General features: G+C 40.7%; 2 protein-coding genes across 3 annotated transcripts in view; both read right to left on the bottom strand.

Moving 5' to 3' along the window:
• On the bottom strand, nt 1–27,024 carry LOC123971221 (collagen alpha-1(XI) chain-like). The gene is made up of 50 exons (XM_046049929.1): nt 26,702–27,024; nt 17,847–18,014; nt 17,635–17,726; nt 17,073–17,194; nt 16,738–16,900; nt 15,602–15,724; nt 13,964–14,083; nt 13,732–13,854; nt 13,539–13,586; nt 12,406–12,447; nt 12,158–12,220; nt 11,992–12,066; nt 11,285–11,368; nt 11,118–11,174; nt 10,520–10,573; nt 10,371–10,424; nt 10,181–10,234; nt 10,048–10,101; nt 9,908–9,961; nt 9,773–9,817; nt 8,716–8,769; nt 7,813–7,857; nt 7,681–7,734; nt 7,555–7,599; nt 7,425–7,478; nt 7,248–7,292; nt 6,775–6,828; nt 6,388–6,432; nt 6,052–6,213; nt 5,871–5,924; nt 5,717–5,770; nt 5,587–5,631; nt 4,955–5,008; nt 4,786–4,830; nt 4,647–4,700; nt 3,688–3,741; nt 3,497–3,550; nt 3,308–3,415; nt 3,119–3,208; nt 2,964–3,017; nt 2,537–2,644; nt 2,330–2,437; nt 2,146–2,199; nt 1,953–2,006; nt 931–1,038; nt 773–826; nt 614–667; nt 470–523; nt 320–373; nt 1–174 (listed from the first exon to the last, which is right to left on the bottom strand). Exons 1-50 carry the CDS (start codon nt 26,778–26,780, stop codon nt 1–3), a joined length of 3,720 nt encoding a protein of 1,239 aa, XP_045905885.1. The 5' UTR covers nt 26,781–27,024.
• LOC123970943 (cytochrome b-c1 complex subunit 10-like) overlaps nt 1–27,427 on the bottom strand; it is an 82,100-nt gene that overhangs the window by 7,825 nt on the left and 46,848 nt on the right. The gene's annotated exons all lie outside the window — the stretch shown is intronic.

Raw genomic sequence — 27,427 nt, 5'->3', positions numbered from 1 at the left:
TTATATGACCAGCACCTGTACCAACGGTACAGTATTTAAGAGTTTATTAGAATGATTGTTTCTCACAGCATTGCCCTTGGCTCCATCCTCTCCTGCGGTGCCCCTGGCTCCTGGGGGACCAGCTGCTCCTGAAGGGCCCGTATCTCCCTTCTCCCCCTGGTCTCCTTTTCCTCCCTAAAGTACCAAAGGAGCAGAGTGAGCGATAAGATGGCTGGGGCAAAGGAGAAGAGCAAGAAACTTCAAAAACGAAGATAGATGGAGAAAATTTGAAGATGCCTTTAATCATCTTTTGACCCCCCCAAAAATCAAACAAACTCACTAGCCTTCCTGGAACACCAACTGAACCAGGGTCACCTGCTTCGCCATCCTCCCCCTTAGAGAGAAAGAAATTATGTGTAAGAGACAATTTGTTATGGAAGGAGCGTTGTCATGCAATGTGTATGCAAAATATATGAGTTAATTTCTTTACCTTCTCTCCAACAATACCTGGTTGTCCTACCATCCCGGGTCGACCAGTCGGACCCTGCACAACACAGAGATCACAGTTTTTCTTCAGAATTCAATGCAAGTGCTCAAATAAAAGATAATGCATTCATATTACTGTGAGACTTACCTGTCCCCCAACAGGTCCTTGAGGACCATTAGGGCCTTGTTGACCAGGTGGACCCTACAACCAGGTTATGTAATGTGGGAGAAATTACAGCAGTTTATTCATTTGTGTAACAAAGGAAAATGTGATGTAAATAAGGGACTAAACTGGAATAAAGCTCACCATTAGTCCCACATGGCCACTCTCACCCTTCTCTCCTGGTAGACCGGGCATGCCCTTGAAAACCAAACATGGGATTAGAGGATTAAAGTGAAGAGCTCCAAGTTCACTCCAAGATATTGCTTCAATGATCTGCACCGTGACTGCTATACAAATCTCACCTGTAATCCTATTGGTCCTTTAAGGCCCTTAAAGCCACGGAGACCCTCATCTCCTTTCGGACCGTACATGCCCTGCTGGCCCCGGGGACCCAGTAGTCCATCTAGACCCTGGTACACAGAGGAGAGTGAACAGTGAACGTCTTTATGACTTAAAATGATAATGAAGTATTGTTAAAAATTATGTTTTTATATGTTGGACTTTTTGGTTACAACTCCTGAGGCCACTGCTTTAAACAATGGTTCAATGTTTTGAGAAACACATTTATTTGCTTTCTTACAACAGGAGGTTACATGAAAAGATTGATGTCAATCTAATGTCTGTAAGGTAAACATTGAGCTATAGCCAGACGCTGGTAAACTTAGCTTAGCTTAACACAAAGACTGGCAATAGGGGAAAACAGCTAGCCTGGGTCTGTCTAACTGTAACAAAAGCACTTAAGAGAGCTCATTTTTATTTTATTCTGTATCTTGTTTGTTAAATCCATACAAAAAACTAAATGTAAAAATGATGATACTACGGGGTATTATGTGTGCTCCCCTATTTCTTGGCCAGGCGAAGTGACTTGCTATACTCTCTGTGGGTTACATGGCTAACTCATGATCACAATTACCTCAAATCCTCTAAAACCACAAAACCAACTAAGTTACAACGTGTTAATACATGGGCTTTCCAGGTGCAAGGTTATGCTAAGCTAAGCTAAGCTAACTGTTTCCTTGCTGCAGCTCCAAATTTAATGGCCAGACATGAGAGAGCTATTTTCTCTTTTAACACTCAACAAGATAGCAAATAAGCATAGTTTTCAAAAAATGTCATTATTCCTTTAACATATTAAAGTGTCATGAGTCCTAAAATCCTCCTGACCCAAGATAAACATTAACGCAAGAGTTATAAAAGCCAGAAACAATGAGATAGCATCTAACTAGCTTTTCTCTAGGTTTTTATCATTTCGCGATTTGAAGTCTTTTAGTTTTCAAAAAACTGAACAGAGATAAACATAATACAAACATTAGAGCAGACTCACCGGAAGTCCTGGCTGACCAATTACCCCTTGAGTACCAGTGGGGCCTGCGGGGCCCTGTGGGGGTAGAGAGAGAGAGAGAGAGAGAGAGAGAGAGAGAGAGAGAGAGAGAGAGAGAGAGAAATTATCTTGATCACATCTACTCTTGTTATGAAGAACAGTCCATGTTGATGTACTTCTCCAGCTTCAGACTTACTGATTCCCCTTTGTCTCCTTTGCTGCCTTTCTGCCCTGGTTCTCCTTGCTCTCCCTGTGGACACGCACACACACACACACATACACATACACATACACACACACACACACACGGAGGACACAATTTATTGCCACAGGACAGACATACAACTCTCTCTACCTCTGAATCACACACAACAGTTTACCTTATCCCCATCGTCTCCTGAAGGTCCTGCAGGGCCCGTAACCCCAGGCATCCCTACATGTCCCTGATCTCCATCCTGACCTGCTGGTCCAATTGGTCCCTTCTCTCCCTGGAACACAAACACATTCAACATGTGTTATTCTGCATAATACATAATAAAAGAACTACTAAATACAGTTTGTAGAAAAAAGGAATTAGATGTAATTACTGGCTCGCCCTTCTCTCCCATTGGTCCAGGTCCTCCGATTGATCCGGCCCGACCAGGCTGTCCAATGGCACCTGCTGGTCCTGGAGGGCCCCTCTCACCTGTCGCCCCCTACAGACAAGACATGATGGTCTTTGAACTACTTGGAAATTAAAAGTACTGAGGTACTGAAAGAAAAGGATGCATAAAAACTGCTGGAATCATAATGGTTGTTTGATAGTTAATTACATAGTAAATTGATAGTAAATTACAATTTACATGTGAATTGTTTAGTGGAAATCAGGTGATCATGGCCTCATTGAACTTAAGTATTGCACTGAAAATGTTCACAAGTACAAAGACATTTGCTTTCAATTCGCAAACAAAAAAACAATTTAGAAGGCATCCTACACATGAACTGTAGTAACAAAAGAGATGTTTTGTAACTCACTATGGCTCCTTGGGATCCAATAGGTCCTGATCCTCCTTTCAGACCAGGAGGTCCCTGGAAAGATCAAATAATTTGTACTACGTAGCTTATATAATTTATAATATTAATAAATCAAGTAAGTGTGGTGTGTGTGTATTTTTGTGATTGTGTGTTACCATAATTCCAGGGGCTCCTCTGCTCCCTCTGAACCCTTTCAGTCCTGTGGGACCACTCTTCCCAGGTGTCCCATGGAAACCTGGATCACCCTGAGTGAAACAAAAATCATTGTACAATCAAAACACAAATGATCACTCTATGAGATGATGATTATCAGTATTTGTGTGTGAGTGAATGTGCGGACCCACCTTTCCACCTTCCTTCCCAGCAGTCCCAGGCAAACCATGCTCTCCAGGTACACCTGGGGCCCCTGGGTGACCACGGTCCCCTGTTGGACCAGGTTCACCTGATTTGCCCTGAGGCACACATGTGATTGGGTCAATGACATGAATACAGACATGAAGTGCAAGAAAATCCATTCACATTGTTGAGCTCACCTGTGGCCCCACAACACCTGAGGGTCCTGGAGGTCCCGTCTTCCCTTGGAATCCCTGCAGTCACAGAAAAAGATGGGTAGAAAACATATTCTGGTGTGTGTGTGTGTGTGTGTGTGTGTTTGGTCAAGACCATTTCTCAAAGACAAAAATGCAGCAACTGATGAACTTTTATGAAATGTGACCTCACTCACCGGCTCTCCTCTTTGACCTGGGTGACCTGGAAGTCCATCCTTTCCAGAAGGACCCTACACACACACACACACACACACAAACACACACACACACACACAGAACCACACAGACACATAAGCCAAGACCAAGGTGAGAAATGAATGTGAGGTCAGGATATAAACTGGCCTACCAAGTTCATGTAATGTCCATCATGTTAAAGAGGAGGGGCAAAAAAATGGTCTGAACAGTCATAAGAACTTTTTTTACATTTCACCCTCCTTGCATTCTGACTGTCCCCTGTAGGCCACTGTGAATGATTCATATCAGCATATTACTAGAATTTCATTCCAGTGCATTCTCAGTCACAAACAATTTTATCATCAGAGACTTGTGAACATCCCTTGGACCGTAAAAATCTGATACTCATACTCAGTGGTCAAAGTCATTTGTTTGCTAACATGTGTGTATTTGGAAGATTGTGTTTTCAATGTGAAGGCTTTTAGATGACTCTTGTTCTTATTTTGCTATGTATATAACATTGAGATTTTAGGCAACAACAACTGGGTAGAGTGTAGCAACTGGTGTCCCTATGTTTGAAAAAATCCCTGCAGAAGAGCCCTCCTAGATGCCCCTATGGTAGATAAAATGTGGTAAGTGCCCTCTAGGGTGCCCTTCCAGTGGAGGACATGTAATGCACTGCTTTTTTACCATTTACATTTACTCATTTGGCAGATGCTTTTATCCAAAGAGACTTACATTTGAGGAACAACATACAATCATCAACAGAGCATCAAATACAGCACAAGATCAAAAATGCATCATGCATCATGACTTTCTGCGTGCTGGTGCCCCCCTGCATGAAGTTGGTGGTGGAATAAATATTTATTCTGATACACACAATTGCAAATAAAGATTATGACTAATGAATCAATTCTGAATTTGTGTTTATGCGTGAATGTGTCTTTTTGTCGCAACTCACACTTGCTCCCTTAGGTCCTGGCTCTCCATTCCTTCCCTGCGGCCCTTGAGGTCCCTAAAAAACATAACCACCCAATATAAAAAGCAAGCAATCAAATGATCAATACATTAATAACATATATTAACAGTGTTTTTCTTACCCTCTCTCCAGGAGATCCTGGGACGCCATCATGTCCAGAGGCACCCTGTTAAAATGTAAGCAGGAAGAAGAACATGGAGGAAGTGATGGATAGAAGTTGGTGAAGCACAGCTAATAGTGTATGTGATTTCACCCCAATGACTGATTGGCTGAGAGAAGAGTCAGCAGACCTTTTCTCCTGATTTTCCCGTAGGCCCTTTTGCCCCTCTGGCACCTCGTGCACCCTGCCATAGAAGAAACATGAGTGAGACCTAGCTGTAAATGCGCTACTGACATATTATGCACTTTCAGTAAATATGGCAAACCTGTTAGCAAACAGTTTCCTATTTACATATCCAAGAGTAAAGTATTAGTTTTCGTTTTTGGCCCCTCACAACGTCCAACATTCATTCTCTTTTAGTTCTGTTTTTGGTCTCCACCAACTCCGGTGTAGTGTAGTGATGTTACTCCATATTCCTCAAGTATGTTGATAACTAAAATGGTTCCCCATTGCTATACTGTACATTCAATTTGAACATCAGGCCATTTTAATCAAAATCGTTTCTGAATGCTAAAGGCTTGTGATAGCTCTTTGTTCAAATTGACTCTCTAAAGGAAAACCCTTAAGAGAAGATATCAGGGACAGGGGGCAAGTGTTAAGCGCTCTCTGTCTAATCACCTGAGTTACCAGTTTGAAAAGTGCATTCTGACATTAGGGTGCTCTTGATTTTCTAGCAGTAGAATATCTTTTTCAAATAAATCTCACTTTCTGTGCAATTAATTCCCAACTGAACTAGAGAATGTTTTGAGACACAGCACTCACATTTGGACCCCTCTGGCCTGCGCCTCCTGGTTGTCCGACAGGTCCCTGGGTAAAACCACAAAAGACAGAACATTAATGGAATTGTGGTTTCCTGAAATAATATTGTCATGATTTTAAACCCTGTACTCACTTTTTTCCCTTTCTCTCCTGCAGCTCCCAGTGCACCAGGAAATCCTTCAGAACCCTGGGGAGGATGAAGATACGTTCAATTTATACAAATTATATATACTACATGAGGTAACTTGTCTACATTCATGTAATCAATCATTAATTATTTATTTTACCTTCGGTCCCTGGCGCCCAGTATATCCTGGCAGACCAGGAACTCCCAGTTTCCCCTTAAAAAAGAGAAATAGTTTGACTCTTAACTCATCTTGTATAGGTTTTTGTTCAAGATGACAACAATATTTACTGATATTTTGATCAATGTTGATTAGCCTTCTAAATGCTAACTTAGCTCTGTACCTTCTCTCCAGAAATACCAAGAAGGCCAGCCTCTCCTTGAGGACCCAACTGGCCTTTGGGCCCCTCAGGCCCATCTTCTCCTCGTCCACCTGGAAGTCCGTTGTCTCCAACGTCCCCCTTTGCTCCCATTTCCCCTTTTGCCCCAGGGAAACCATCCTCTCCCTGCAGACAGAATGAATTGGAGGAGACAGCAAGACAGTCCAGTTTAACAGACATAAAACCCTAGTTGATAATGAAAAACAGCATGCATCTTGATCTGTGGAGGTAATATGATCTTTTCAGTCAACAAAACATTCTCAATGTGTACAGACTCTGCCACTTCTCTGTCTCTCTCACCTTTTCGCCTTTGCTTCCCTTTAATCCTCTGATTCCATCTGCTCCCTGTCAAACAGCAAAGAAAAAACACACTGGAAGTCAACAAGAAAAATACCTATACACATATAATATAACTTCAAATTGCTTGCATGCTGTCCCATTAAATTTGATTGGCTGGCAGCGAAAATCATAATCATCTACTTATTTCTTTGGCTACAAGATGATAAGGTAGTGAAAACCTTTCAGCTGTAAAAAAAATAATAAAAAAAAAAAATACTGTTAATCTTTTAATTTATTGAATGGGGTTTCAAAAGATTTCCTCAACCAATTGAGGACCATGAAATTCATTAGAAGACTTTAAAGTCAGTGAATCTGTAATACAAGGTTTGTACACCATAGCAGGAATACCTTAACTCCTCGTTGTCCAGGGTATCCAACAGGCCCCTGCACACCTAGAGGACCCTACAAATGAAAACACACATTAAAGGAACAATCTGGGAAATATGTTTATTCGTTCCTTGAGAGTTAGATGAGAGAACTGATGCCACTCTGATATCGGTCTGTTGAATATGAAGCTACAGCCAGATACCTGTTATCTTAGCTTGGGACAAAGACTGGAAATAAGAGAAAAGAGTTAGCCTGGCTCTGTGAAAAAGGTAACAAAATCCGCCTACCAGCTTCTCGAAAACACATTAATCCGTTTTATTTAATTTGCAAAAAAAAAAGTGTAAATCACAAGTTGTGAGCTGGGAGCACATGGCAAGAAAACAATTACATACTTCCCAAAATGTCAAACTATTACTTTAAGTCAACTGTAACTACAGCAACACATTATACATGCATTGTACACAGACACAGATACATGCATACAACAGACTCACCGGCAGTCCTTTTTCACCTGGAGTACCTTCTCTTCCAGGGTGACCCTATTGACAAGAGGACATATTCTGTAGTTAGGCATATAGCTATGATGTTAAGTTAAGGATTAGGGACTAGGAAATGTATTGTGTCAATAAGAGTCCTCAGACGTACATGAGTACAAACATGCCTGTACTTACTGGGGGCCCGTCGTTTCCAGGTAAGCCCTGCATCCCTTTCTTCCCTTGAGGCCCCTGAGGTGACAAAGATCAGTTAATTGGTCGCAACTCCTTCACCCCAAAGTAAAAAATCTAACTACAAGGGTCTTACCTTCTCTCCTGGCAGCCCTACTAACCCCTGAGCACCAGGAAAACCCTGTAGGAGAGATGGAGCATGTGGATTTTTGCGTATGCACATATGACATTTTTTTTGTTAGTAACTGCTCTCTGCTTGTACCAGGATTCCAGGGTTGCCTTGCTGTCCGGGTGCTCCGATTTCTCCTGGGGATCCCTGTTACAAACACAAAACAATGTCATGGGAAGTATTTTGCTATCAGGATCTACTGTCTACTACCATTATTACACTCACTATGTTTCCCTTTGAACCTTGAACCCCGTCAATTCCTCGAATGCCCTGTGAGGAGAGAAAGGAAGACTGTTAAGGGAGGGGACTTATTTTTTTTCTGGTTTTTAAAAGCGCCTCCAAGCCTCCAAAGCGCAATGAATTTCCTTTGGACACAGCCAGGCACACTGTTTTCTCCTGTGTCCAGACTTTTAAAAGAAATGTATGTTGTTTTCTTTCAAATTAACCCTTTATTTCTAAAACACATTTTCTTTTCCTGTCTGACTAAAGAATATAGGAGGCTTTCCTAAGGCTTGTTACATGAGCCTCCTGGTACAACAGCTAAATAAACCTGAAAATGATCAGCCACACTGTTGGTTACGGCTCTAATACCTCCCTGCTTGAGGCGTTTAATGCTTAATTAATTAACACCAACATAAATATGCATTTTAAAAAATCCTTCTTCTGTGTCCTATCAGATGGTAACAAGTGCAAACCTAGTGCAAGTATTGCAAACTAGAAAGAAACAGCTTGAGGTGTTGTACCTGTGTGATGTACCTGGCAGAGAAACAGTCATTTTCTCAGATGAGATAAGAATTACATAACATCATGTTAACAAATGTAAAACTATAGTTACATCATGACTAGGCATTAACGTGATATCATCTGATAGCGACACCACAGTTGGATTTATGTTGGAGGTGAAAAGAGCCTTATTAATGCTGCATGGATAAACACAGAGGAGAGACACCAGGGAGATTACTGATGTCTAATGTCTTTACTGTTGTCAAGGGTAGAGATTAATGCGTGTGACTGTGAATGTTGTGCATGCGCGCGCGTGTGTATGTGTGTGTGTGTGTGTGTGTGTGTGTGTGTGTGTGCGCATACACAGAGGTGGTATGTATGAAAAAGTGTAAATGTCATACTCACAGTCTGACCTGGGGGACCAGGACGACCTCTGGGGCCATTCAGACCTCTGGGACCCTGAAATACACATCAGTTACATTTGATGAAGTATAATTGCATATAATTGAGTATGTGTGCCTTTATACTTCTTTGTGAGGACCAATAAGAATTTTAGATTTTGCAGTAGAGTGAGGACAATTTTGGAAAGTCTGAATATTTTGGCTACTCCTCACTTCTTCAAAGGGCTGTTTAAGGATCAAGGCTTGGTTTTAGGGTTAAGGTAAGTGGCTAGGGAATCTATTATCTTCATATAGAAGCACAGAAGGTATAGTGCATGGGTATCTATTTGTGTGTGGTAGGGTATCTGGCATAGTTAAATTAAAATGTAGTGTTTTAGACTCTTGTGTTGTATATTAGTATATATTGTTCTTGCTGAGAGTTAGATTAAAAGATGCATTCTACTCTCACATCATTATGTTAATGTGTCCCTGAGCAAGACACTTAACCCCTAGTTGAGTCCAGAGGCGTGCAATCTCTGACATATATAGCAATTGTAAGGCGCTTTGGATAAAAGAGTCAGCTAAAGGCTGCTAATGTCACCAGCCAGTTAGGGGAAGCAGCTAGCTTGGCTCTGTCCAAGGAAAAAACTGCCTACCAATACCTCCAAAGCGCAATGAATTTCCTTTGGACACAGCCAGGCACACTGTTTTCCCTGGGTCCAGTCTTTATGCTATGCTAAGCTCACCGTACAAAGTGGTATCAATCTTCTAATCTAAGCGTTGTGGTTGGGCATGTAGTTTAAGGTTAAAGGGTAGGGAAAGCATTCTGAGGTTCCTTATATGTATAGATACACGGTGTGTGTGTGTCTGTATGTATGCGTTTGAAAAACAGGCATAATTGAATGTATATGTAATTGTGTTTTAGAAAAATGCTACATTAAATAAAATTTTTGTGGATTCAAATTAGTAATTTATTGTATATATTTGTGTTTTTTCATTTAAATTCAATTTTATTTATAAAGCGCCAATTCACCACAACATTATCTCATTGCCGAATTTTTTGATTGTGTGTTGACACTTACAGCATCACCTGGTTGTCCTCTTGGCCCAGCTGGCCCTTCAGAGCCCTGTGAAAAACACAAACACGAAGAAATCCTTCACATACAGAAACACAATCCTGCAAAACATGAATACCAACAGCCACAGTGACTTCTCACCTTTTCTCCTGGCTCTCCAGCAGGACCTGTAGGGCCCGGCTTACCCCTGTCCCCCTGAGAAAATACACACATGGAGGTTGGTTATTGGTATTATGAATTATCTGCTTACCACCACTCACCCATTCAGCCAGACAACTTACCTTGTGTCCTTTGTTTCCAGGGAGACCTGGCAAGCCTTCAAATCCTCTATCCCCCTTGAGAAAAAAGAGACAGATTAGTTCATATTTTAAGAAGTAGGTGAAGATTGAGACCATGATATCAGTTCTTCTTCACCTTTGCTCCAGCCTCGCCTATTGAACCACGGCCCCCATCTGTACCCGCTTGACCCTTATAAACAAACACAACAAGTTAACGACATACTCTAAATGTTTGAGTTAAAGAGAAAAGACTATCACGTGGTCATTGCGTGGAACAACAAGATGACAACAGATTACAGAGAAAAGACTGCAGTAAATAGTCTCACCGTTTTTCCAAGTCGTCCGTTCTGGCCCGGGATACCTGGCAGTCCTGGAGGACCCTAAGAAAACAAAAAGTAGAAACAGAGCGGTAGAGTTGGTTCTCAAATGAGTTGCTTGTTATACAGTCTGTTGCCGTGACAACCAGTTAACTCACAGGTGGCCCCATGTCTCCAGTGGTCCCCTTTAGCCCAGATGGACCTGGTGCACCCTGGGAAAAAAGTTTACGACAATTAGTTGCCTGCATGTGTGTATACATGTAGTGTATAAATCTTCCAATTTGAATTTTCCACTACAGTGAACTTAAGGACCTTTAACTTAAGATGCAACGTTTGTTTCCACTGCTTTGGGAGTGAATTCCTGAACAACATTTTTGTAACCAAGCACTAACCAGGAGGTGAATGCAACACAGCAAACACCCCAATTAGAAGAAGTTTGTGTGTAAAGAAGTGTGCTAAAACATGGGATGTTCTGATTCACCTTATCTGACTTGTGTTTTGTTGCCTCGTCATGCATTTGTCGGTCTGAAGTGTCCAGTAATGTTCAGTCTGCGTAAGTATTTTTAAAATCTTGTAATGTTTCTAAGTACCAGAGAAGCATGACCAAATCGCTTTATTGTGCTTAATCTTGAAAAACAAAAACAGATTATTCATCCTTCACATGCACCTCCCCGTCTCCTTATTCAGAAAAAAACAATATGCAGGGATACACACACACCAAACAACAAAATGGCAACATGATGTGATCTCACCCACCAGTGTTCCAGGTCTTCCCCTGAGACCGAGTGGCCCTGGAGGTCCCTTCATAGCCAGCTAGAAGAGGGAGAAGAAGGAGTCAGAAAGCAACACACAAACTGCAGTAGTTGGACATCAGCTCTGTGCGTGTTTAAGAGGTGGTGGTAATATTTCTAAAGTTTGAATACCTTGGTCTGCTGCAGGATGGCCTGAGCCTGCGCCTCCTGTGCAGAAACCCCAGTACCTGTCTTCTGATTACTACCCGACTGGAACTGCACACACACACAAACACACACACACACACACACAGAGAGACACAGTCAATACCCCACCTAGTGGCCATAATGTAGTACTGCTATTCAAGTCTTACATTAATAGGATTTAAAAGAAACATCTGAATAACTTACAAGGGGTCTCTGTATGCTTTGATGAATATGAAAATAATGTGAATCATATTTTGTGGCCTTAACAGTGACCAAAAGTCAACCCCCAGTTACTTTTTAAGGAAATCAGTAAAACAAAGGAGTATGTTTGTGTCATTTGACTACAGCTGACTAATTTCACACAAACATTGCAGTAAACAAATAGTATATCCAGTAACATACTGTAGAGCTAAATTGAATGCTTGGTTAAAAATCTGATTGACACCTATAAAGAACACATGTTTTGAAGGGGTTGTGGAAAGCTAGCTGAGGGGAAGGTGATGGCCTTACTTGCAAAGTCAAACAAATTTATGTAATAATCCTGAGGCAGCTCATTTCTCAGTTACGTTGACATTCAAAGGTTCCCATTTACCCCCGGGTTATGTTAAGGGTTAATAGGACCAAATAACTGCCATAGCAACATCAATGCAGCATGTAAGGCCTCAGGCAACACAAAAGTATCTTCATCCTACCGGTATGAGCATGATGTTTCCAGGGGGACCTGGTATCCCATCAGCTCCGTTAAGGCCTGGCCGCCCTGGAGGGCCCTGAGAGGAGACAGAGGGACGCCAGTTACGGAGAGATGCCAACATGTGGTGGACTCTGTTATTCACACAGCAAACAGAGGACAGTCCTCACCAGCTCCCCGGGGTCTCCTCGTGGTCCTACTAGTCCTCTGACTCCAGGAGACCCTGGCTCTCCCTTCACACACAGACAAAAAACACAAAAGGCCAGCTGAGTTTGACGGAACCTATTTAGTTGCAAGCTTCCATTTCCATATTTAAGGTCACTCCAGTTACACCTTTCCCACATGCAAAACAGGTTTTGCCTGAATACTGAAGAAAAATGTGTTTCAGGTTACATGTCATGCAGGAAAATTTACTAACCTCAGGTCCTGGAGGCCCGTATGGTCCTGTAATCTGCGTTCCCTGAAGAAATTTCACAGAAACAAACCTTTTCTCTGAGGTGTTTGGTTAAATGTAACCATTCATACCAGTGATAACCATTCAATTCAATGCCTCACTTTCTGTTCTGGTACTAGTCCTACACCTAGAGCCTGACTAATCAGGATGATGAGGCTGTTACTAATATTTCTATCAATCAATCTTTATTTATCCCCGTAGGGAAATTAGTTGCAGCACAATCACATAGGCATTTCATCATACGGCACAGAGATAATCAACAGACACACTGATACACAAACCCATACCTCGCACCTTGCTACCTATTAGGCAGGCCAGACGAGCTGAACATCCTGCCCAATATTTGACATTTAGTAATAAATTGTGATATAGTAAATTTTTGTTCATTGTATGAAAGCACTGGTGGCATTTTAATTCATGTGACAAAAAAAATCTTCCTTAAAAGATTATTAATTGAGAAATTGTTAATTGAATGGAAATTATCAGACAGGGATTATTCAACAAATTAAACATCTGAAAAACCAAATGACTTCTTCACATTGATGCAAAAATCATATAAAATTACAATATTGCCATAACAAATTATAATAATAATTGATTTACAACATTGCCCACAATGTTCTAACACAAATAGATATATTAAAAGGATAGTAGCCATGGTATAAATGGACTGGCAAAATCTCTAAATCTCTAACTTTAGAAAAACGTATATTGTTTGATGGTAAATTAAATCTGTCAGGTTGTATCTATCCCTTTTTCAACACTTTAAGTTGAGAAGTGTAAACTGATTTTCTACTAAATAATTTTCTTCATTTTAAAAATTATGCAAAACTTCTCTTCACAAGCTGTCTTAAATTATTTTCCAACCCTGCAAACCCACACAAGACGAGTATAGATGAATGAAATATCTGATCAAAGGATAAGCAAACAAGACTAAGAATTTGACCAAGCACTCAATGCCTTTGTTCTGGTACTTGACAGTTTTTGATAATCAATGCTGTGGATGCTTTTTCATCTGTATTCAATAAGTTTCGAGGACCAATGTCGCGCCCCTGTGTGGTTGTGTATGTTTTTAAGCCTGTGTGTGTTTTCCTCACCACTCCCAAAAAGCTCGGCTCTCCTTTCTGTCCTTTTTCCGGTATATCCTAAAAGAGGGGATAAATATGGACATATGAACAGCATTCATGTAGATTACAACAAGACAAAGAGGGGTAGTTTTTTATTCTTTACACAGGATTCCTTGTATGTATAACATCACAAACTCTTGGTGTGGGATAGGTTGGATGGTACCTGTGTGTTAAAGGAGTATGCCCGTTCTCTCTCAGCGGGTCGCTCATCAAATTCTTCCTCATATTCATACTCATTCACATGGAAGTAATCTGTTGTGTTGTCATAGTCTTCATACTCTATGATCTGTCCAGCAAACACACACAGACAAATAATGAGGGACATAAAAATACAGAGGAAATGAAACACACATAGACACAAAGCCAAGCTCATGTAGCTGTTACTGCTGTCTCACCTCATACTCAGTGACATTGGGCTGTACGTTGACTGTGGACACAGAGATGTCGTCATAGAGGTCACTGTAGTCAAACTCCTCAAATTCCTCAACCACATGTTTCTTAGGTGTTCTCTCCACCTGAAGACCATAAAACAATCAAACAGATGACACAAAAAAAAACAAAAGCAGACAATGCATGATGTAAGCACATTTTGTCTTTACAAGATGTACAAATCTTGACATGACATCTCATGAAAAAAACAAGAAATACATGGCACAGCCCACACACAGCTGCAGTTTAGTCTTTGTATTTAGCCTGTGGAAAGTTACTAAATGTCGTACCAGAGAACCAGCATCTCAGACCAAAACAAACCTACCTTACAGCCCACCAGACTCAACTGATAAAATAGTAATTTTACCTCGCAAACCATCGTAAAACACACTTCATTAAAACTGGACAGAAATACAATAAAATCACCAAAGTCTTTCCACTGTTCCAACAATCACCAACGTAATCCTTGGGTACAAACGCGCCTGTCAAAGTAGCATATATCCACTAAAAGTGCAACATGATAACATTTTGGAAAGGATTACAAAGATCTTTTTGTTAAACAGTGAGATCCTTTTGGTTTAACCAGAAACAGCCGTTATATCCCTCCTGCTCACCAACAGACTCCACTGAAAAAAACAATACTTTTACTACACAGATCATTGTTAAACTGGACAGAAACAAAATAAAACTCACCAAAAACATCTTTATTAGTCTTTCTACTGTTCGAACAATCACCAACTCAAAATAAATCCTTAATTCATGGCGTTAAATGAGAAAATAAACAGCTGTTGTAACGTTCTCCTGAAAGTCATCAGTTTCACAGCAACGGACTCACATGCACTAACATGGCTTCTTCCTGCTGATTGCATTTCTGGTGTTATTAGAATAAACCAGGAATCTCTGAGTGTTTTGAGCTGTAAGCCAGTTGATAAATCAAACAGCAGCAGCGGAAGACAATTCTTTTCCCAGGAGTGTGGAACACTGGCACAAATAAAAACCATGTAATGTGCTTTAATATGGAGAGCGAAAGAAACAGACAAAGAGAGAAAGTAAGCAAGTAAGAAAGAGAGGACACTAGTAGCTTTTTATGATTTTATTTTAAAGTTGAAGTATAATAAGGACAGCAGGGAAATAAACAACTAGAGGCATCTAAGTAATGCTTTTCTTCGAACTACAACTAGTGGTGACATATTTGTGTGTGTTTGTCTTTGAGAGAAAGAAACAGAGATGTAAATACAATATACACATGCAAATATTTACAGTATAATGGACTAGCTCTCCATTCAGCAACTGTTTCTGCAGAGCCCACTGTGATCTTTTAAGTTATGTTAGGGATTTTCTAGTGTACATGTGACTGAAAATGATTAAAACATTTGTCTTTTGCCCAATATGCCTTCTAAACAGTCCATAAATACCTGTAATATTTTTCAGTTGACAGATAAAACCTTGGGGGCTCTGTTACTTTTAAGACAAGAGTCTGAATTTACAACAGTCAACACCTCACAGTGTGTGTTATGAGTGGAATCGGGCAGGTAGACTGAAAGACCCTTCTCACCCGTGGTCTCTCTCTGCCTTCTGTGATTGGTCGTTAAAAGGGGACTTACCTCCTCAGCCTCTGTTAATATGCTGTTGTAGGGCAAAGGTGCATCACAGTCTGGGATGTAATCCTGACAGTATGTCTTTGCTGCTCTGGGGTCATCGACAATCAGCAGCTGCTGGATGTCTCCCTGTGTCACAACAAAACCCCCAACAAAACTGAGCAAATCTGTGTCTCTGCATTAGTGAAACCGTATGATCATTACATGAAGTGACATGATGATGTCATCACTGGTCCTCACTGTGCAATGTGTCATTACTTACATGAATGATATGTCATTTGCATCTGTCTCCTGTGTCTTTTTCTTTGAATGTATGTGTTCATTTAGTCAGATCAAAGTGACTTAACAGGCTGTTTTTATCGTTGCTCTGCAGTTAATCGTCTCCAGAGCTTCACTCTCAAGTGGCGCCAGCACATTAAGTCCACAGACAGGGACAAAATCTTTCTGCCTCTCGCTCTATTTTACACATCCACACACATGTGGATGGGAGTCCAAGCCAAACATGGGAAGGGAGTTGTTCAGTTCAACAGATGGACCACCTAACATTGCACTGAAAGTTCACACTTAAGATGGCCTCACACTGCTCAGGACACAACGGAAACAGAGCTCATTAAGATTTGACATAGCTACAAATATTTTTCAGTGTTCATTGTGAATGATTTGCTATGTTAATTTCTACAGTAACTACTGATGAGCTAAGAGATTAAATATTTTATCAGAGGGCATTTACAAGCCCAATTATTTGCCATAAGTTCGACCTTTACATACATTTAAATCATCTGCAGCTTAAGGTTTGGAGCAGATGTGAAAATGCAGTACATCCTCATAACCACTGGAGGGCAGTGTAAGGAGACAAGCCTTTATGTTTATTCATTTGTCACAATTTGATGGAGGAATCAAACAAGCAGCAGCAAGCAGAGGTCCTTCCTTACCACACACAAGGAACTTATTGTGTGTTTTCATTACTTTGTATTTTTTGCCACGTTTTTTTCTGGGTTTTTTTTAACATTTAACAAGGTGGATCGAGGTTCTTCCTTTGTGCAACAAAACCACCTGCTTCTTTTGCTTTTAACCCCCTCCATGTCTTGATGAATAGCACGCACGAGCACCCACATACTGTAAAAGCCCTAGAAGAGTCCTACCTCAAACACGTCTTCATCAAGCAGTCGTGTGCCAAACACAGTTACCCCCTCAGTGCTAACGTGGGGTTCATGACCTCGGAGCAGGTCCAGGGTGTCCAGTTTGACACAGTCCAGGTAGAGAGTCACTGCCTGGCCCTCCACACTGTAGGCTACTCTGTGCCACCTGGCAGGAAGGAGAGAAGAAGAAATTAACTTCTGTTCCAACTTTCTTTTATGAAAAGGTTTGTGTCTGAATATGTTCTTAGAATCTGTGCCAGCCAAATAAGGGAAGGTTTATGTCAAAATTTGAACACAAAAGTGCGTGTATGGGTGCCTGTGTGTGTGCAGTTACCCACTTTCCATCAGCCAGGTTGATCTTTCTAAAAGTAGGGTAAAGTTCTGGAGGTGGCTGACCCTCGTGGTCCTCGTAAAGGAAGACAGGAGAGCGGCCAACTTCCACACCAAGTTGCTGTGTGCCCTGAGACACACGGAGACACAGATTGAAAGGATAAAATGATAATGGAAAAAGGGAAAATTATGTTTTCATGTCAGACAACTAAAAGTATACATTGTCCAGCTAGTGCACTCACGTTAAACTGTTTTTGGTAAATCTTTAACAAAATGTAGCAATGTTGGCAATAACGAATTCCCATATTGATAACAACCTGTGATGCTGATCGTATTAGGCGTGACTGCTGCAGACTGCACGGTTGGTAGGGATTTAGTTTTTTGCTCAAGGTCGTTCTGGCATGTTAGTATGGTGGATCATTTTGCTGAATTATCAGATTAAAGGAATGTACAAAATGTATGTTGGACACAGTCAAAAGAAAGAACATGCAGAGCGACAGAAAGCAGAGTTGTTAAATATTTAGCATGATGAGTGAAAGGTTGATTTAAACATCCTGATGTGGCGCATACCTGCGAGTCATACAGTGAAAGGAGAAAGACCTGTGAGGCTTTCACAGCTCTAACTGTTGTCATCACAGAGAAATTCATAGGGAATGGCGAATCTGGACAGGATGAACATATACACATTAGGGCAAAAGCTCACATGGACCAAATACATTCATATCTACACTTAATTATTTACTCTATCAGACAAGTCTACACACAGTTAAATTAAAACTTACTAGGGAAGAGTTGCTTGGTGGGCGCGCTCAGTTGAATCTTCTTGTCGATCTTAAAGGAGAGGTCTGTCTCCTCTTGTCCCTCCCTGCTGGTGCACAGTCCAGCCTCCAATGATACACCCTCCATGTCCTCTGACAGCTCCAGGACCTTCAGGACATCAATATGATCGGCTGCAAAGAGACAGGAAACAGAATGATGGAGCAGATCGGTAGATTTGATGGTCAGCTGATCTGACCAAACTCATCAGGGCGTTCACCTGGTCAGCACCTTCATTGGTAAGGGTGTCTATTATATGCATAAATTACTTAATTCAAGGTTTAATTTACTGAAAGAAAAAAGTCAAGTTTTTAGTCCCTTTTGTCCCAAAAGTGACAGCACAAGGAGCAGACATCTGACGTGGTAAAATTTATGATGCAACAGCAAAAAATGGTAATACCTGTGCTTGTTCATGTGTGTGAAAACAAGAGTTTCATTAAGGCTGCTTTGGCCAGCTTTCTGTCCCAACCCCAGCTTTACAGAGCTAGCTAGCTAGGTAGCTTTTTACAGAGCGCCTGTGGGAGCATGTTAAGACACAGAAAATAAAGAAACAATATATACTCCCCCACACTTCAAACAGCATGCATTGAAGCAACAAGATACAGTTCAAAGTCAATGAGGAAAATTATATGTTTTAAGTTGCTTATTAAAAATATCACACAGGGAAGATGCCTGGGTGGAACCAAACTATGGAGAAGAAATAAAGGCTTGGATAGAATTTAAAGCGTAACCTTTATGATGACAACTGTTTGGGAGATGAGTATCATGTGTATTTGAATGTAAGCATGAGGATAATAATAATAACAACAGGTAAAAGTACAATACAGTTTACATTAACAATGGATCGAGCACTCTGTAGAGTATTTCCCCCTCTTTTAGCTCAATTTCGGAATTTTCTGACTCAAAACTTTCTGTTAATGTGCAAACCTTTTGTTTTTGTGTGATGTTACCTCTGAGATATGTGGGTGATGCGGGCCCTATAATTAAGCTACCTTGTAAACAAACAAATTAAATACTTCAGTCAGACCACGTGCTCTCTGTCTGTCTCTCTCTGTCGTTTCAGTGTCTCTTTCTAGGACACATACTTGTTGCAGAAGCTTAGTGTAATCACGTGATAACGCCCATCTTGGCACTGATACGTGGAGAAGTCACAAAACAAAAGTCTAACCAGAGGGCAATAAAGAATACATGTGTTCTGACAATGATTCAGCCCGAACACACACAGACACACACACAGAAACACAAAAAGCAAATGAGACATTTGGAAATCTAAAGATGCAGCCTGAGCTGTAGCTTATCCAGAAACATATATCATATGCTAGCACACATTCTTTTGAACACTGTGAACACAGTGGTCAGAGATCTGTGAGGTGGATTAAGCAGAAAAAGATGGGATGTAAAAGATGGGACTGGGGGAGGGACAGGAGAGAAATGTGCAGCATGTTGAAAGTAAAAAGGGAGAGAAGGGGGTAAAATACAGGAAATAATAGATGGTAGGGGAGAGGAGAGGAGGGCATGCCTCTACTAGTATGGCTTCTTTTCACACGTATTTCTGGGGCTTACGTAACCCCTCCATCTGCCTCGCACCTTTCAATGTACACACACAGTCGCAGTCACACACACACACACACACACACACACACACACAACACACAAGTGCGTGTGTGTGCACACAACAGGTTGGCATAATGTCTGAGTCTGAGTGCCAGATGTATTTGTCACCCATTTTTTTTTGTTTGTCCGTCTGTTTGTCCGTCTGTTTGTCCATCTGCCTATTTGCCAGCTTGCCTGTTGGCACTCTGTCAGCTTGTAATTCTGCCTGTCATGTGCAGGACATCATGTTATTTACTGATACTGCTAATACTGTGCTGTTAAAACATCCAGTGATTTTTTGTTGCTTCATGGGCTGAGAAACGTCTGTAAAAAGTTGACATCCAGGGGATTATTATTGTTTTTATTATTATTGTGCTGTGATTGCCCACTGCAGCTTCAGTGCTGATGATGTCATGCATGACACAAAACATACTCTGAGTGACCAGATAAATAGAAACACCTGCACAGTGTATTGCAATGCAATACACCAGTCCTGCAGTGTGATTACCTTACAGCTAAAAGTTCATTTTTGGTTGTTGAGACTTTTACTAGAGTAGTCATGTTGATTTAATTCTGTGATACAGTGTGTGCATTTTGTGGTGGTGGCGGTGTATTGGCCGGCATTATATTGATATATTTTTGTATGTCTCAGTTACATTAACTATAAGAGCAAATATATTAGAAAAAGATATAATGCAACGACAATGGCAAAACATTTTTGTTTTATGTGAGTTCACCAAATAAAATACCTTTCAGCTAAGCTGAAATGGTGATAAAGTACAGAATCTTGTTTAGGGGGAAATATTGAATTCAACGCATCCAGAATTTAAGTTGGGAATTATAATTTAGTCAAATAAGTTTTTAAGTAATATAGCGCAGAATATCATTGTCATACCAGCTTATTGATAGTACCGACAATTTCTGGTATGTCCTGTATGTAAAATGCTAAAACAGCATTTTAGCCGTTGCACAATTCCTCTTTGATTGAAAAAGGAATAGTTTGTCATTTTGGGAAATATGCTTATTTGCTTTCTTGCCCAGAGTTAGAGAGGAATATCGACACCACTCTAATGTGTGAACTGTAAATATGTGGCTGGGGCCAGAAGCTGATTAGCCTAAGTTAGCATAAAGACTGCAAATAGGGGGAAAGAGCAAGCCTGGTTCTGTCCAAAGGTTACAAATCCATCCACCAGTGTAGATGGATCCATGCATTGCATTGCATTACAATATATAGGGGTGTTAGCATGATTATCTAAATCTAAAATATGTATGACACATTGTGTGGAAAATATTCATGTTTATGTAAGGTATGTTACTGAGTAACTGATGTGGATTGGTCATGTATGGCCAATACCTTTTTAATCTGATTAATGTGTGCATACCAAACTATAGAAGGATCGATGGACAAAGTGTTGAATTTAAAATGTCAGTTAACAAAAAAGTGAAGCAATGAAGTGGAGGCCACTGTTTTTTGTTTTTTTACCTCTGTTTAAGGTTCCACATTTATACCTACAGGACAAACTAGTAAGTGGAGCAGTGAAGCAGACGCAAACAACACACTCACACAGACAATTTAACTGGCACCATATTGCAAAGACTATGGATTTTCTGGAAACCAGATGTGTGTCTGTGTTTGTGTGTGTGTGTTTAAATGTGTTTAAGTGCTTTTTTGTGTACGCACGTGTGTGTGGATGTGTGGATGTGATTAGCCTGTCTTTAACTCAGTAATGGCGAAGAATGCAATAACATGCCTTCTGCAGAAAGAAGAATTAATGTTTAGTCACTGCACCAAAATACACACACAAACACACACACACACACACACACAAACAGACATCACACCAGGTTCAAATCCCCCCCCCCAGAGGATCTGTCCCAGGAGTCCTTTACCTCTTTTACTCTTTCTTCTGCCCACTCTCTCTTTCTGCTGCTTTTCTCAAATTTCTGACATAGTTCTCCACGGAGACTAAAAGACTAAACCAGGAGAATGATAAAAAAAAAAAAAACGGGGGGAGATGAAAACCAGAAAGAAGAAGAGTCGAGGAGAAAGAGTGCAGAGGGAAGAATAGGATGGAGGGACCATATGTTTTCTTTCCTCCCAGTTCAGCTGGCTCTGATCAAAGGAACACACTGGATATTCTCTCCTGCTGTCTGATACACACACATTAGTCTGTGCATACAGCACACACACACACACACACACACACACACACACACACGCGTTTACTTAGATGAATCCTTAATATCAGTGACAGAGAAAAGGAATAAGAAGCTGGCAGACAAGCAGACATGTGCTCCTTATCTCCTTCGATCACACACCATCTCAAGTCTCAATATCACAGTCGCAATCTTCTCTCCTCTTCATCCAAATGAACAACGAAGGGTTTCACATACATCCATCCCAACACACAGTCACTCTTCCTCTCAAACACAGATCAAAGACTGCGTCAATATTTGTCAAGCACAGGGCTCCAACTCTTCTCGGACAGCTACACATTGCTTTTAGTGGCTCTGTCCTCTGTTATTGTTGGGTGTTGTGTCATACAGTGACTTTGATTTTGGAGAACAAAGAATTAGCTTATTTTCAAGAAAGATGTATAGCACACAGGTCTACTATACACATGATGATCACCAGCAATTTATTTCTGTTTGAAAATTGATAGATCTGCTATAAGTCAGACAAAATGGTGCAAATGGTGACTTTACTTGATCCAAGAAATTCATTTAGATTTAAACACGTGTGTCAAGTCAAGTTTAAACTGATAAAATATTTTTCAAAACAAAGCCCTGACAGTGAATTAAATAATGTTTAATGATGACATGAAACACTGCGCATCACCAGTAAAAGTACAGTTCCTGGATATCAAGCCAGCGGGTTCCTCCAACCGAAGAACCAACTTCCACTTACTGAGCAGTCCAGTTATACGACTTGCTCTATGAAAACTTATCACTACATCTCTGATTTAACAGCTTTTATACATATTCAAGTCAGTTCAGTCTCATATTTATACAGACAGTGTTAAACGTGGCTCCAATCAGCTTATTCCCACTGGTGGGTTTTGTTTTTGCCCTACATAAATAAAGATGGCTTTCTGGTTGGGCATGGAAAGGCTGAACAGAGACATTACAACAGAATCAACTGTATCTGGTGTAAACAAGAATAAATCTGACTTCAATTATAGCAGAGAACAATATAGAAATAATACTTTGATAAATGGCACTAACAAAGTTTTGTCAAAACAATACTAAGAGTCTACAGCCATCCTTGCAGCTCTGTGAGGATGTCATAGCGGTGCTATGAATGTAAACATCAGCATGCTAACATACTCACAAACATGCTGATATTTCATCTATGTCTGTTTCCATTACACTTCTTCATATTTTTGTTATATCAATACATCAACTTTTTTGCGTCAGCCATGTGTAAAAACTTTTGTTCAATACTTTTTGGACCTAGATTTTTGTTCCACACATGTTTTTTTACATTGAAAATGCATGGATGGAAACACACTCACCATTTAGTTAAGCATGCTAGCATTTACTAATTAGCACTCAAAACAAAGTATGGCTAAGGATAATGAATATGTAATCTGTTCTGCAGGTATTTGGTCATTAGCAAGTATTGAAAATATTAAAACAGCACACTCATAAGACTTTTTTTTACATCCAAACACATTTGGCACCCTAAAATTACACACCATCTGGACCAAAAGACTGAATGATAACAAAATAAAGGCAAATTGCACCAATGTCTGCAAACTTATAGAGCTAAAACCTTTATCAGTTTGTCACTTAACTGTTCTCAATGTCTGTTGTGAGGAACATCTTCAGACATTAGGCTGCTCATAAGTGACCTAAAAACCTAATTTAAACAATTCGGCTCAAACCATCAATTGCAAGGACTCCTCTTATCAATCACTGAACAAAAGCATTCCAAACCTATCATTTGAGCAGGCAGCTCCACACATGTTGTTTTGTTAAGTTGAGAGAAGCATTTTCCACCTCTGCTACAGCACAACTGACAAAGATCTCACATAAACAGACTGCTGACTTTTCTTTCACATACATCGTCTCTCACGATGCTCCTGGAAACACAGGAGTACGTGAATTGACACAATGATACCTTAATTAATGAATTAATTAAAGAGAGAAAAAAATCTTCAGAGTTTTTAACTTAGCAAAAAATAGAAGCTGACTGTGGGTTGGAAGCAGTTGAGGGATCATTGCAACTGTGGAAAGGAAACTCATGAACCTTTGCACACATTATGCCCTTTTCATGACGCTCTTTGCTAGCAGGTTTATTAGTATGACAGTAAATGTCCAAATTAAGGAGAAAAAGGCTAAAAATGTTGAAACAAGACTTCAACATCTTAGTTTACCATGTTACCATGCTACCATGTTCACCATCTTAGTTTAGCGTGTAAGCATGCTAACATCAAGTACAGCTAAGTTGTTACAATTCATCTTGAACAGAACCAGAATGTATTTGCAAACATTTCATGGCAACCCATCCTACAGTTGTTGAAATATTTCAGTCTGGGCCAAATAAAAGTGGTGGTACGACTCCAACTACTACTGTTGTGCCTCTTTATCGAAATCCCACTCGCTGATGTCACAGCAGGTGTTTCCCATCATCTGTCATATCAAAAACACCCGCTGTAACATCACCGATTGAGGTGTGGCCAGAAGAGCACCATTTTTTAAATGTTCAACCTATGCAGACCCATGAGGCTACTGATTTAAAAAGTTACTTTTAATGTCGTGCTAGGATTAAAATGGAATGCCAGGCAATGAAATAAAAGCAACACATGCGGATGGTTGAGGCGTTTGTCTTCTACTTAGTAACCTGTGTTAACCTGGCTGAGAGCCAAACAGGATGCTGATATTACTCTTTATTGTGCAATCAAAACTTTATTAACACAATGCAAAAGACATATATTGTGTCCTGCATAATCGTCCAATACAAACTTGTTTCCACTGAGGACAGGGTTTCTGATCCTGACTACTGTTGTTTTGGAAGAAACTAGATGTAGCAAAAATTGGATATAGCAGAAAGGCTTAAACTAAACACATCTGAATTTAGCCACCTTACACTGGCAACCAGCTGATTTTAGAATAGGTTTAATAGAATACTGAATACTTTGAAAGTTCAGGTTTTTAGTTACCTGAGCACACAAGTTACATACTGACAGTGAGCCATCTAAGTGCCTGATACACCTTAGGCCAGAATGTGACATGCTTGACCTAACTTGACCAGCTCAGATAACTATGACCATAATTCACACCCAACCTGATGACAGCCAGGTGTGTGATCATATTTGACTGTAAGCAAAAAATCATGAGTGACATGTCACTGACATGATAGTTTAACAGTGGGGGTTATGAAAATGTTTGTGCAGTAGCTGAAGAGGAATGTAAGAGCACAACGGAAGTACACATTATACTGTGTGTATGGTTGTGGGATTATGTGTATACGTTTTTTTTTCTGTGTATCTGTGTTTCTCTTTATCATTTAGAAATGACTCTCTGACTGCCAGGTGTGAGAGCCTACAGCGTCCACACCCTGACCTAGTTTGACCCCAGATGGCCCTAAAGGTCCAGAGGTCACATTATTCCCTTGAGTAATGACCTTCACAGGCAATTTTACCCAGAATGTGTGAGTACTACATGCTATAGTGCGATAATCATATTGCAAAGAAGCCTAACAACCTTATTTCTTAACATATAATTTAGACATGATATGCCTGCAGGCATGTTTTCTTTTAATCTCCAGTACAAAGACATGCAGTTAATAAAGACTTAACAGTTATTGGGACATAACCTAAATACCTTTCAGCTTTCTCAGCATCTTCACAGACAGAGCAGGTGGAAGCAACATGGTGGAGTCTCTGCCAAGTCACCTGCTCAATCCTTCACAGCGAATTGCTAATGTAGTTCTGCATTAAACTGGTGGATGTAGACTTGCAAATAAAACAGCCATTAAAAGAGATGGAGAGAGAACTGATGTAATGAAATTCAGATGAAGGACGTGTGGTTCAGCTTTGAGTTTTCCAAAGACTCTTTCCTTGTTTTTTCTGAGGGCTCAGAATGGGTTGAGAATTGTTGCACAAGTTAACCCACTGACAAATTATACATGACTGATTAAACAACCTCACCTCAAGGTCCGTTTAGTAGCTGTTCTGGAACTTTCAATCATATCACATGATCTTCCAAAGATCTCACCTGGAGTTAAACTTGTTTTGCCAACTGCTGTTTCCAAGGTCAAGAATTAACTTTGAAGCTCAACTTTTAAAGGAATAGTCTGACATGTTGGGAAATACTTTTACTTGTTTACTTTGAGATCTTCTGTAGTTTTTGTGGGCTAATTTTCTAACGTTAGAAGATAAAACAGAATACTCCTTCATAAAACGTGCCTACTCAAACGAAATGATGCACATTCACCTCCTTATCCTGACCAACATCAATGACTCCAGATTTTAAAAGCCCTAGGATAAGACCTCCTCATGGTTCCAGTGCAGCTCTGGGGGCTGCTGTATTTAACCAAGTGTTCCCAGTACAGTTCAGCACAGCTTAGTTTGCCTCAGTATGTTCCCCATTACCCAGCTACACAGGTTAAATATCCTGCATGCTGCTGTATGAGAGCAATAGACTGATGCAGCAGGTATGGCAGAACAAGTCTAGACATATAGGCATATGCCTTTAGACTGTCTAGCAAATGTGCAGTGGGCTCAAGGAGCCCAGAACTAGGTAGTTCAGTTCAATAAGCTTTAGGCCTGCATGACCTGGCACGCTGAAATCTGTCAAAAATGAAGACCAAACCCTATTTTTCTTTAAGTTAAGTGGAAAATGACTAGGAGACACTTTTGTGGGGGAGAGAGTCCTGTTTTTAGGAAGTGATCTATCCCTCACAAATCAAGTTCACATAAACAAACCAAAAATTTGCCAGATACACAAACTGACAGTGAGTGTGCTTGCTGGAAAGTATTAAACTGATTCTAAGGATGCAGTTAAGGATGACATTCAAACTTGGTTTTCATTAACTCTGGAGGGCAGGTGGTGACAACTGATGTGACACACTTCCAGGAGCAGATAAAGAGGAAAGAGGGAGGAAACATGTACTAATTGAGCATCAACTAGGCTAAAACATTGAATTGAGGCACTTGAATTGAGCTGAACAATTATTTGCGCAAAGATAAACAAATAAACAGTCCTTTATATTCCATCCTACCTGCCCAAGAGGTGTAAAACACAGTGATTAGCAGCAATAGCAGCCATGTCTCGCGCACAGGGCTCCATCGATCCATCATATGGTATCTGAAGCTATCGATATGGCGGCCAATAATTCCCTCGTGGCTCCCCTGCACTCCGTGGGACACCTGCAGTCAGAGGAACGTCGGCTCTGCACGCGAGAGCACAGGAACTGCTGCCTCGTGCACGTGCGTTTTAACGCGCACTCCACAAGCTGCCAATTAAGAGCGCACATGCAGAAAAGCTGGTTTAATTGATGATAAATTAAATTTAGCAGCCCATCTACTCCCGTCTTTAGTGTTTTTCTTCTGGATGGACGGATGAAGAAGGAAGACCAGCAGGTAAAAAATCCCGTAATCTCGGAAGGTCTTTCCTCACTCGCCCACCGAGAACTTTCCTCACTTTCTCTTCCCTCCTCCCCCGTCACCCCGTCAGCCCCTCATCCCCTCCCTCCCCGGAGACTCCTGGTTGCGGCTGGTGGGGCAGTACATGAAGATAATTACTGCGCGTGCCATTATTAGCATCATCATTGTCTGAGTGATTTAAGGGACTATATGCGCCCTCATCAGTGTATCTCGCGCGCACGGAAACGCATTAACACGCACGCGCCGGCATATAGGCATGCAACATGAACAATGAAAGCTTGTGCCACATTTAATTTTCTTATCTCTCTCTCTCTCACACACACACACACACACCAGGCACA

Source organism: Micropterus dolomieu, linkage group LG05, assembly GCF_021292245.1.
Source record: "Micropterus dolomieu isolate WLL.071019.BEF.003 ecotype Adirondacks linkage group LG05, ASM2129224v1, whole genome shotgun sequence".
NCBI lineage: Eukaryota > Metazoa > Chordata > Actinopteri > Centrarchiformes > Centrarchidae > Micropterus > Micropterus dolomieu.
This window is presented reverse-complemented; position numbering and strand designations above follow the sequence as displayed.

Bases quoted from the DNA above. Each gene is read 5' to 3' on its own strand.
- LOC123971221 (XM_046049929.1), bottom strand. From the start codon at position 26,780: ATGATGGATCGATGGAGCCCTGTGCGCGAGACATGGCTGCTATTGCTG. The intron at 10,574-11,117 runs GTGGGTGAGATC...CTTTTTTCCCAG, and splicing joins GGGGAAGACCTGGAACACTG to GGTGCACCAGGTCCATCTGG. The intron at 2,007-2,145 runs GTAAGTCTGAAG...CTACCCCCACAG, and splicing joins AAGGAGACAAAGGGGAATCA to GGCCCCGCAGGCCCCACTGG.